At 38.3% G+C, this 12499-nt stretch overlaps 1 protein-coding gene across 5 annotated transcripts in view; it reads right to left on the reverse strand.

Moving 5' to 3' along the window:
* The window catches only part of SCN8A (sodium voltage-gated channel alpha subunit 8), a 166685-nt gene that overhangs the window by 115315 nt on the left and 38871 nt on the right, over positions 1 to 12499 (reverse strand). For all 5 annotated transcript variants that reach the window (XM_036236494.1, XM_016142642.2, XM_016142648.2 and 2 more), the window contains exon 2: positions 1085 to 1415. In XM_036236494.1, the coding sequence (XP_036092387.1) occupies positions 1085 to 1360 (276 nt within the window). In that variant the 5' untranslated portion in view covers positions 1361 to 1415. The remainder of the gene's footprint in view (positions 1 to 1084; positions 1416 to 12499) is intronic.

Genomic DNA, 12499 nt, shown 5'->3' on the forward strand with positions numbered 1-12499 from the left:
ATGCCTTCACAACTATGTCAAGAGATTTACTGGTCTTGTCTTACTTCTGTCCCACTATTAACCCAAAGAAACTGAAATTTCTTCCAAAATGTAAAGAATGAAAGGCAATTTAGTTAAGGGTAGTTCATAAGGTAGTTTTGTTAATAAAGGCAGTTTAGTTAAGCTTTATATTCGTAAACATGTAATTATACAAAGACTTTCCCCCCTCATCTGGTAACACCGATTGATTTAATTCTTTAAATGACACCCATTGAATGAGGGATCCCCTAAAATGGTGTCTAATGTCAGTCCTCAGTATTCAATGGCTAATTACTTGGCTGGTTGATTATGATCCAGGGGGCTTTGCTTCTCTACTTTTTGTTTTGTTTCAAGATAATCATGAGAAAGAAACCCAAGACTTAGTCAAATATTTGTTAGGAAATTTGAAATCTGACCGAATGAAAACTGGTGCTTCTTTCACCCATGCTCCTTACTGCAGGAGTAACAGGACTGACATTAAGGCAAGAATCAGTGCTGGCTCAATCCAGACAACTCCGTAACAAGGCCAAAGACCTGGAGTCTCTCCTCACTGGCCCAGTTTGGCTTATTCTATTCTATTCCAGTGCCCAACAGCTACCTATGCTCTCATGTCACAAATAAGGCTGGATAAGAGTACAGCCCATCATCTCCCTTATACTGAAAACAAGCTCCTCTGTTAATATCACAATACTAACACCATCTTTGTATTCAAAGATAGGATTCTGAATGTATGTGTGAGAGAGATTCTGCAAGGTTGTACCTTCTTTTACTATGCCATCTTTCTTTAACTCTATTAAATAGCCCCATTTCATTTGTCTTCTTTTTCTGATCTGGCCTGCAGCCAAAAACATTGAGTCTTATTAACAGAGTTGAGAATTGCCATGACTCACAAATGACCCTTAAAGGCAATTAAACTGAAAAATAACCCCCATAAGCCAGAATAGAAACAAAAGGTTAACTACTTATCCGAACTTTGGCAAAGAGACACAGTTCTTTCTCCCCCATCTCCCCTAAGCCTCTTAGGAAAGGGGTATCTGAAGCTGCTGCTCCTCCTCCTCCAACTCACTTTCTGCGTCAAATAGTATGGGTCAAAGTCCTCCAGGGGAACTGCAACCAGGCCTTGTGGGATGTCCCCGTAGATGAAAGGCAAACTCTTCCCTGCTTCCAGGTCACTGTTTGGCTTGGGCTTGCTGTCCTCATCATCTTCCCGATGACTGCCATCGGCCTTTGGTGGTTTCTTAAGCTTGCTCTCAGCAATGCGCCTCTCGATGTTTGCCAGCGACTCAGGAGTGAAAGGCTTGAAACTATCAGGGCCTGGTGGTGCGAGCAGCCGCGCTGCCATCTTCTCATCCTGCAGCAGCTTCGTTAGTTATTGCTGCGTCCAGGACAGGTCAGCTCTGGAAAAAAACGCAACACAGACAGCATTAATCAATCACTGCTCTAAAAAGAGGCCGGGCTAAACCATCTCACTCTCAACCTTTATTCACAATCTTTGCAACACATAGTTTCTTCCATGACACAGTTATTTTTCTCTTCAGAAAATCTGTGGCATGAATGGACTAGGTGATGTTCATAATCACCCCTCAGGGGAATGATCAGCCAGCGAGATCAAAAGATGAGAGTCTCCCCAATTGCTAGTATTTATTATTTACTTAGATGCAACTCACTGTTAGGACAATATACAGTTACAAAGACATATTCCACGCCCTCAAGGAACTTATATTCTAAACTAATAAAGCATATTTAATATTACCCAGGGGTACATGTTAGCTTTGGACTGCTTGTATGCCCAAGTCTTTCCTGGTAATCCACGCCCCAAAGAAATACTCTTCCTTCCAAGGCTAACACAAATGGTCACTGTTTTCAAATTTCAGATTCTGAAAACACTAAACCCTTTGAATCTTTGGAGGCACAAATTACAGACAAAATAACTTCCATCTGCTTCGGTTCCTCCGTTTCAAGTTATTTCTCAATTCACAAATTTGCGCAAAGTCCATCCAGTATAAAAGCCCAGAAGTACTTTCTTTGATGACCAAGCTCCTGCCAGGGACAAATGGAAAGCACTTTTCTCTGTGAAGAGGACAGACATTGTTCTATGTACCTCACATTCAGCAGCAAGAAAACGCAAATGGGAGAGGAATCTTAGAGGACTTCCTCTGATGCAACAGCACGGCAGCCCTGCAGGATAAATGACAGCAGAAAGGCCTGTGTGCAACTCTACAGGGGCTCAAGCCAGGAAGGACGGGAAGGGAGAATGGAGTAACAAACAAAAATTCCCTTCTAAAAAGAGAAAATGAAGTGGTGACATAACAGAGCCAATGATTTCTAAGCATGGTGTTTGAAAAGCCCATTTCCACTTATATTTAACTAGAGTCCTGGGTTATTTAAATCCATGCCTTTAGACAAAGAATCCCTAATGCCAAAAGCAATAGTGTCCCTTTACTGTTACAAAGGGACTCAAGCAGGTGAGTCTTACGTGAAGCTTTAGGGTTTTACTGGCAGTTCACCTGGTGCTCATGGTGCTGCTCTTTCCATTAGTTTTGTGAAATCCACGGACAATCTAAGAAATTTTTTTTTAACGCTAATGATTGCTCCTTCCCTTCTTTCTACTTAGCCTTCAGGGTCCACTCCAAGGCAAGTATCCATAAAACCTGAGGCTTCTCAAGACAACAGTAGTAGTTAACTAATTTTGGAGTTAAAAACCTAAGAGCTCCTTTCATAAATACACAAGCAGAGAGCCCAGATTTCTCTGGTGGTAGTGATTGTTAAGTGCTGCAAAGGCAGTGTGTAGTGTTCCTATGCGGGCTAGTCAGCTGACTCAGAATATGGGACAAATGGGGCCAGAACCACAAGTTTGTCCCCACATAGACCTGTTAGCTTCATTCTAGGCAAAAACACACTGTTCCACAGATGGTAGGGTCAAAGAAATCATTTTCATGTATGAAGCATCGAATTTTAGAGCTGCAAGGGATTGACAGATCCAGTCCATGGCATTTTACAGATTAGGAAATTTGGGGTTCTAACAGATGGGATAACTTTGCCCAAAGTCATGGGGCCAGGATGCAAATCACTACCAAAGAGCTCTGACTCCCCAACTCACACTTATTTTATTACGAAGATGTCAGTTATCCATCCTCCTATCCTGCTCTCCCGTTACTTCCCAGCAGGAATCGTCAGGGTCATCAAATAAATCACATGCAAATGCCAATGGCTTTACTGATCTAAGACTTTATACATCTTTTCCCCAAACCAGAATTCCTCCCCCCTCATTTCATTCCTCCTATCTATCCCTGAACCTCCTCCCAATTAATCTCCACTCCTCCAGAGCTCTCCCACAAGCTCTGTCCGGCCTTTGTTACTTTTTCCCCTTGTAAACTCCTATAGCTTTCTCATGATCTTAGCTACCATTCGTCACATTCTTACTATGCTTCAGGCATTGTTCCAAGTGCCTTGCTTATATTAACTAATTTAATCTCCAGAACAACATATGAGGTAGATATTATTATATTATCCCCATTTAACAGATACAGATAAGAAAACAGAGGCAGGGTAGCCCAAAGTTATAAGGCAGAAAACGATGAAGTCAGGATTCAAAACATCCTACTCACATTTGTTATCGCTCTTAATTATTGTTGAATTGTGCCATGTAAATTCCCAGAAGTCATAAGTGGTTTCTTAAACTTCTTTTGTATCCCTTTTACAGAGAATAAGATTATGTCTGGAAAGCAGAATTAGTCCAAATATCTGGGACTCCATGGCTCCCATAGCCATACTCATTCTCTTATCCTTGGGTCACCCTCAGTTCCTACTTAGAGGTCAAAGAATACTGCAAGAGAAAGTCACTAAAGATGCTGACAAATTCTTGTGACCTGATTACACACACCTGGGTTCTTCACAGGTAAAGCCATCCAAGGCTAAGTTCTCTCTGCCTTTGCTTCCAGATTCTATTCCCCCTGCCTTCTCCAAGACCATGTTCCTGCATTTATCTCTGCTCTCTATCACATTCTCAATCTTTACGTTTCCTCGCCTACTTCTGTATTTTCTCCCTTTACATCTTCATCCCTCAACTCTTTGGCTTAAATGCTCTCAGTTCTGTTCTATGTTATCCTGGTTCTATCCACAACTACAGTCTCCTCTTCCTCTACCCCATCTTTCTTTTCTAAGGGCTGGCCTTCTGCGATCTCTATGCTACACTCTTCGTTTCAGGGATCTCATCTACTCAAAATAATCTGTATGTGGGTGATTTTCAGATTTCCATCACCAGCCCTAACTGCTCTTCTGAGCCCCATGAATGCCTGTCATCGCTTCAAAATTAAAGCACTTAAATCCACATGTTTTTACTTCCCAAACTGATTCCTCCTCCCAGCTTTCTTTATTTTGTTATTGGGAGCATCATTTTTCCAGACATCTAAAGTGAAACCTCAGTCATCTTTGCCCTGTTGTACTTTGCTGTCCTTGCCCAACCAGTCGCCAGCCTTACTAATGCTTCTTCCGTGTTTCCTTCTAAAATAGTATTATCCTAATTCAGGTCCTACTGCAACGGTCTCCCACTCACAGACCAGTCCTCAGTCCACCAAGTATATATCAAAAGTTCCATTTCCCTAAAATCTGCCTCCATTATGTCATTCCCCTTCCTAAAGCCTACCCGATTTAAAGGACTGAATCCGAATGTCTGCCATTTCACTGCCATTCAAGGCCTATTACAACATCACTTCTCAAACATTCTCTTCTACTGTTTACTTGTAAGAACATCTACTCTGGTGACTGTTTTTTCCTTTTGGTTTTCTAGTTTTTGTTGTTGTTGTTGTTTTTTAAGGTAGAACATAATGCAATAAAGTGACCAGCTCTTAAGTACACAGGTTGGTTATTGTGTACATATGTATACACCTGTATAACCACTATTCACATCAAGAGATTTATTTCCAGCACTTCAATGGCTCTCTTGAGCTCCCTTGTCAATAACTACCAACTTCTGTACCCTCCCAGCAATGGTTATTCTGACATGCATCACCAGAGGTTAGTTTGGCCTGTCCTTTAAATAGAGTGTAAATATATTCTTCAGGGTCTGGCTTCTTTCACTAAACAATATTTCTGTGAAATTCATCTTTGTTGTGTGTGTAGTAATAGTTCGTTCTTTTTTATTCTGTGTAGTATTCCATGTAAGAATATGGTATAATTTATCCATTCTAATTTGAGAGATGTTTAGGTTGTTTATAGTTTTAGGCTATTAAGGATAAAGCTACTAAGAACCTTTCTGTACATGTTTTTGATGGCCACATACATTCATTTCTTTTTAACATACAGGGAGGAGTGGAATGCTGGGGTCAGAAGACGGCACATGTTTAGCTTCAGTGATACTCCTACCAGTAAATGCAAGAGGGTTTCAGTTGCTCCACGTCCTCGCTAACACTTGGAAATGACATAGTCTTCTTAATTTTACCCATTCTAGTGGGTGGGTATACACACACACACACACACACACACAGTAGTATCTAGTAGATGTAGAAAAAAATCGCTTACTAAGGTGAAATTTACATGGCATAAAGTTAACCATTTTAAACTGAACGATTCAGCAGCAATCAGTACATTCACAATGTAGTGCAATTACTACCTCTAGTTCCAAAACAGCTCCATCATTTCAAAGTAAAACCCTTTGACCCATTAATCAATTTTCTCTGTATTTGTCTCCTTGTCTCCCCTTTTCCCCACACCCTCAGCTCCCAGCAACCATCAGTCTGTGTTCTGTCTATATGATTTATCTATTCTGGACATTCATATAAATGGAATCACATTATATGTAACCATCTATCTCTGACTTCTTTCATTTAGTACAATGCTTTTGAAGTTCATCCACTTCGTAGTATGTGGGTGAATAGGTTTTGTTATAGTATGTGTATCATAATTTGTTTATTCATTCATCCATTGATGGACATTTGGGATCTTTCCACTTTTCGGCTACTGTGAATAGTGTGTGCGTATGTACTTTTTTTAGTCCCTACTCTCCATTCTTTTGAAAATATACCTAGAAGTGAAGCTGTGGGGTCATTTGGTAACTCTGTGTTTAACTTTCTGAGGAATTGCTGAACTATGTTCCACATCGAGTGAACCATTTTGCATTCTCACCAGGAATATAAGCAATGTAAGGGTTCCAATTTCTCCACACTCTTATTTCCTGTCTTTTTTATTAAAGCCATCCTAGTGGGTGTGAAATAGTATCTCATTGTAGTTCTGACTTGCATTTCTCTAATGACAATAATGCTGAGGATTTTTTCATGTGTTTGTTGGCTCACTGTCGTTTTAATTTGCTTTTCTCTGATATTGAGTACCTTTCATATATTTATTAGCCAATTAGATATACTCCTTTGTGAAATGGCAGTTTAAGTCTTTGCCTACTTTTTCTATTGAGTCATATGCATATTCTTATTGATTTGTAGGAGTTCTTTGTATCTGACACAAGTCATTTGTCAGATACATTTCAAATATTTTTCTCTTTTTTACTTTCTTAATGGTGTCTTTTGATAAACTGTAGTTCTTAATTTGACTGAATTCAACTTATCAACCTTTGTTGTTGTTGTTCTAGAAATCTTTGCCTATCCCCAGGCCAGGAAGCTATTAGCCTATGTTTTCTTCTAGAAGCTTTATTGTTTTACCTTTCTTTAGATTTTAAGTCATTTGGAATTGATTTTTGTATATTGTGTGAGATAGAGGTAAAGGTTAATTTTTTTCCCACATGGATATCCAATTGACTCAGCCTCACTTAATAAAAAGTCTAGTTACTGTTATTTTCACTGACTCCCAAATACACTGTCATTTTCTTATTTGAAATCTCCTGAAGTCTCTTCCCTTCTAACCTAAGTACTATTCATCTATTAAAATGAGCTCAAATTCTTCTTCCTTCTCAGGAAGTTAATTTGCAACAAGTAAAAATAATTTTTTTAGGTTTAGAAAGAACTTAGAGACTATCCAGTCCAACTATCCTTACTTTACACATAAGTAAACTTACCAGTAAATCAGAGAGGCTGTGTTGTCTAATTAGAGATAGATGCAGAAATAGGGCACATATTTCTTGGCCTCTAACGTAATGCTCTTTTCGCTACATCACAGTCTCTTAGGTAATTCACCTTGTCCATCGTACTAGTACTATCTCAGCTTTCTTCTTCCTGCAGTGCTAAAATGAGACAGTTAGCCCAGGTGATGAAAGAACAAAAAAAGTGACTTTTAGCCCTGGGAATTCCAAAAGCAGCTGAACTAGACTTGAAGTTGGGAACAAAAGATGATCGGGGCTCTCTTCCTTTGGACATCCGGGGGTATATGACATTAAAATGCCAGCTGTGTCCTGAACACACACAAATAAAAATGAATCTTTAAAAAAAAAAGAGTGGAAGAGGGAAAGAATACTGGCATTGGAGTGAGGTTATAAAAGGGATGAAGGAACAAACCCACCTAGCAAGAACTGTTAAAGGAAAAAGGAAACACTAGGCAAGGATACACGAGGAAAAATGTTAGGGGGAGAATTAAGTAGCAAGTCTCAGACTTAAAAAAGAAAAAAATTAAAGCACTCAATTTCTGATATCAAAAATTACTACAAAGATCTGTGACCAAAGTGTGTGGTACTGGTATAAAGACAGATATATACCAATGAAATAGATTATAGAGAGCCCAGAAACAAACCCTCGCATATATGGTGAAATGATTTTCAACAAGGGCGCCAAGATGACGGAGTGGGAAAAAGGAAAGTCTTTTCAACAAACGGTGTTGGGAAAACTGGTTATCTACATGCAAAAGAATGAAGTTGGATTCTTACCTTATACCACACAAAAATTAACTTAAAATGGATAAAGTAACTAAACATAGAGGTAAAACTATGAAACTCAGAAGAAATCATGGGGGAGAGCTTCATGGCTGGATTTGGCAAGGATTTCTTGCACTTGATACCAAAAGCATAGCAACAACAACAAAATACATATACCAGACTTCATCAAAATTAAAAACCTTTGTGTATCAAAGGAATTATCAAGAGAGTGAAAAGGCAATTCACAGAATGGGAAAAAATATTTGCAAATCATATATCTCATAAGAGATTAATATGCAGAATATATAAAGAATTCCTACAACTCAACAACAAAACCACCTAATTAAACATGGACGAAGGATTTGAATAGATATGTCTCCAAAGAAGAGATTAAAAATGGCCAACAACTATATCTTTTCAGATGCCCAACATCACTTATCATTAGGGAAAAGCATATCAAAACCACAATGAGATACCACTTCATACTTATTAGGATGGCTATTATAAAAGAAAATAAACAAACAAAAAAACAGAAAATAACAAGTGTTGACAAGAATGTGGAAAAACTGGTATCTTTGTGCTGCTATGGAAATAAATATGGCTGTTCCTCAAAATTAAACATAGAATTACCCTAAGATTAAGCAATTTCATTTTTAGGTATATAATCAAAAGAACTGAAAGCAAGAACTCGAACAGATGTCTGTACACTCATTTCATAGTAGCATTATTCACAATAGCCAAAAGGTTGAAACAAGCCAAATGTTTATGGACAGGTGAATAGATAAACAAGATGTGCTATATACATACAATGGAATATTATTTAGCCTTAAAAAGGAAGGAAATTCTGACAATGCTACAACACGGTTGAACCTTGAAGTACACTAAGTGAATAAACTAGGCACAAAAGGTCAAATATAGTATGAGTCCACTTATATGAGGTACCTAGAGTCAAATGCACATAGAAACAAAAAGTAGAATAGTGGTTACCAAAGGCTAGGGGGAGGGAGCAGTGGAGAGTTACTGTTTAATGGGTAGAGTTTAAGTTTGAGATGATGAAAAAAGCTCTGGTGATGGATGAGTGTAATAGTTGCACAACAATGTGAATGTACTTAATACTATTTCATGGCACATTTAAAATAGTTAAAAATGTAAATTTTATATTATATGTATTTTATCACAATTTTCTTTAAGAGAAAAAAAAAACATTTACTGTGCCCCCTACTATATGTCAGAAACTCTACTGATGGTCAATATAGCTCCCTGCCTTTTGGGGGTGGTAGACAAGTAAACAGACAAAACATAATATGATAAATCCAATAAAGTAAAATAGGCTTTAATGGAAAGACACAAGCAAGATATTTAATCTAGTTTAGAGAAAACGCAAAAGGCTTCCTGGAGAAAGTGATATCTTAACTAAAGTTTGAGGGGTAGCTAGTGGAGTGGTAGATGGCAGGAAAATGGATGGCAGGAAGAAGAAATATAAAAGACCACAGACAAGGGGGACCAAGCCACTTGGGTACTGCAAACAGTTCGGTGTAAGTGGACTTCAGAAAATTAACTAATGGGTAAGCAGGGGCCTCATCAGGAAAGCAAAGTCATTATCATGGGAAAGAGTTTTGATTGTATCCTGAAGGCAATAAGGGGATATTGAAGGCTTTTAAATAGGGAATGACTTGATCAGGGTTACATTTTAGAAAGATCATTCCAGCTACAGTGTATAGAATGAGGAAGGCAGGGGGTGGGGAGAGGAACACGATCAGAGTGAAGACGACCAGGTAGAAGACTGCTGTTGCGATTCCATTCAGAGATAACAAAGACCTGAAGGAGGAAGCAGCAGGAGGTAGGGATGAAGTACTGAACAGTCCTGTCGATTATGTGAGGGGTAAGGCAGAACGAAAATCAGGAAAGAGGCCCGAAATGCTGTCATGGGCAAATGGAAGGAGGTAGTAAAATTCAAGGAATCAAGTATGATGAACAGCTCTGGTCAAGATGATGACTTTGGTTTTGAACATCTTGAGTCTGAATTGCTTTGGTACCTCCAAATGGAGACACTGAACAGGCAGTAGATATGTGGTTCTGAAGTTCAAGGAAAAGACTTAACAACAAGGACTAAAAGAAGAGAAGAAGCTTGGTATAAAAGTATAGCTAGACTCAGGACTGCCATCCAGCTCTTTGCATTGTTGATATATAGCTCATTTGGAATTAGCCAGAGGAGCAGCTCTGCACTGGGAGGAAGGTGGGTGGCTCTTATCACAGGAGAAGAGAGAAATGCAGCCAGATGGATAAGTTTACACTGTCCCCACTCTCTGGGCCCCTCCTTCCTCCAATGACAACTAGATGCTAGGCTGCCAATTTTCTACTTTGTCATTTACAGATTTCGTTTTGGAAAATCACATAACAGTTCTAGACATTGATATAAAAACAATTTTGTCAAACCTTAATTTCACTCACTTTAAACATAAAAATTGCAGTCCTAAGGCTCTCTTGTTAACATCAAAATCTAGCTCTACCTCCTACAAGTTCTTACGGCCCTGCCTCACCCTGGTAAATGTCAGCATCCATGCTGACAGCCGCTTGCTCTGTGCATTCTTCTCACTGGCTCTCTACCTTGTGAGGCCACTTTGAAGTTGGTTCTTCCTAAGCCTTACACTCACCAAATTTTCCCAAAGCTGAGCTATTTGCCTCTGATTCTCAGTAACTGATCTCATCTTAATCCCATTGAGACAGATACTCTTGGTTGATTTACATTATGACTTCCTGCAGAAACCCTTTGAGGGGTCTGCTTACAGTATATGTTGAAAGAGCCCTAATATGAATATAAACATAAGATTAACCATGATAAATAAGTCCATGATAAATAACTCTATTAGAAGTACTTATGAAGCACTTATACTTTTGAGTACTTGAATATTTTGATTTAAAAATGCTTTTAAATGAAGTCAAAACCAATGATTATTATGATTTTAAATAGATCCAAAAGTTGCTCTGAGTAACTCCCATCAGCCCAAAATGAAGATCGGTTTCCACCTTGTCTATATATCCACACAACTATCAAGCCTACTCTTCTATCTGCTTCTCAACATACGGCCCTATTAAGATGACATGAGACTTCCATCTCCCTGACCCTGCAGACACTAAACTGTTTTTATCACCTATCTCTCATCAACGGGTTTTCTTTTTTCAGATTTAACGGACTTTCCATGTTTCTTTTATTTCATCCACGAAGCACAAGAGCCTTTCCCCTTTCCATCTCACATGTCAAACCCTTCGGAGACTCTGTTGTTGCCCCACATCTACCGTTATTCTCTTCACTAGTCTCCTGATTGAAATACAATTTCTCTTGCTTTATAATTGAAAAGAGTTTCATTTTTGTAATCTGTGGTTCTCTACTTCTCTTCAATTTCAACATGCACATAAGATTTTACCCTCAATTTCCTGTGAGAACTATAATTCTTACAGTAATATTGAGACTCTCTTCTTCACCTATTTGGTGGTCCCTTTCCTTCATCCTCATGCAAAGAGAGCAGATTTTGTCTTATTTTCCATTAGACTGTTTACATGTTTTCCAGAGAACTAAATTGTTATTGGCATATGTTTAACATCTAGAAAAGAAATGTCAGTTAATAGGTGCTCATAGTCCTAGAAGGAACAAAATATTTAGAAAGCTGTATTTTATCTCAAGTGTCTAAGACTGGCTCCTCAGTACCATTCTAGAGCCTGGATGAGAAACACTCACTTCACATGTTCTCCCATAAGCATTTAGTGGGCATAGTGGGAACAGCAAAAATCCTTCCATATGAAGGAATACAGTTGGGGTAGCAGGTGGAAGTAGCTGTACACACTAAACATTTTTTAAATTCCTAATTATAACTGAGGAAATAGAAATTAACACCTCATATTTCATGTTGTCTTTCTCCTTTACAAGTGGATACAGTCAATCAGCATAAATCTGCTAAATACATGCTTCTGACCAAAAATCTGATAGTTTTAAACTCTGCCTCTCTTCTATATGATGATTATGAGACCTACTTAAGTGACTAAGAGAGTACAGAGGTTAATACAGTGTCTTAACATGTAAAAAGCCCACAGTAAATATTAGCTTTAAATACCACTTGTAATTTTTTCCATTTCACTCAATCTTCATAAAATAAATAAAAATCCAGAACGATTTCTACAAATCATTACACAAGTCCTGCTGAACAAAGATGACATCATTGTGGAAATAAATTTTTGTCAAGCAGTCAGTGACACCAAACACTATCTATAAATGTTCATTTTTCAGTTGATACGAAAAGTACAAGTGTGGGTATAAAAGGTAATGAAGGCATATCAATATACCATATGTACAAAAGACAACGTGGACAAGTTGTAAATACTCTACCACATTACAGGATATATACAGCCAGATGCATGCTTGCCAAGTACAACTGAAGAATAAAGACGATTTTATTCTTACCAGAGAAAGAAATGGTGGAAACACTTGCTGGACTCATAACATCTTTCACAACTGAGGACCACGATTATGTCACTGACATCACAGGGTCATATTATTTTGGTCTGCATATATTTTTTTTCGTAGCATATAAAAATCAGAAGTTACAAGATTTCACAGTTGGTCTTATCTTTGTCATCAAAAATACATCATTTGACTATAATGAAGGTTAAGGTTTCTGTTCTCCATGATCAGTA

Source organism: Rousettus aegyptiacus, unplaced genomic scaffold (assembly GCF_014176215.1).
Source record: "Rousettus aegyptiacus isolate mRouAeg1 unplaced genomic scaffold, mRouAeg1.p scaffold_m13_p_2, whole genome shotgun sequence".
Classification (NCBI taxonomy): domain Eukaryota; kingdom Metazoa; phylum Chordata; class Mammalia; order Chiroptera; family Pteropodidae; genus Rousettus; species Rousettus aegyptiacus.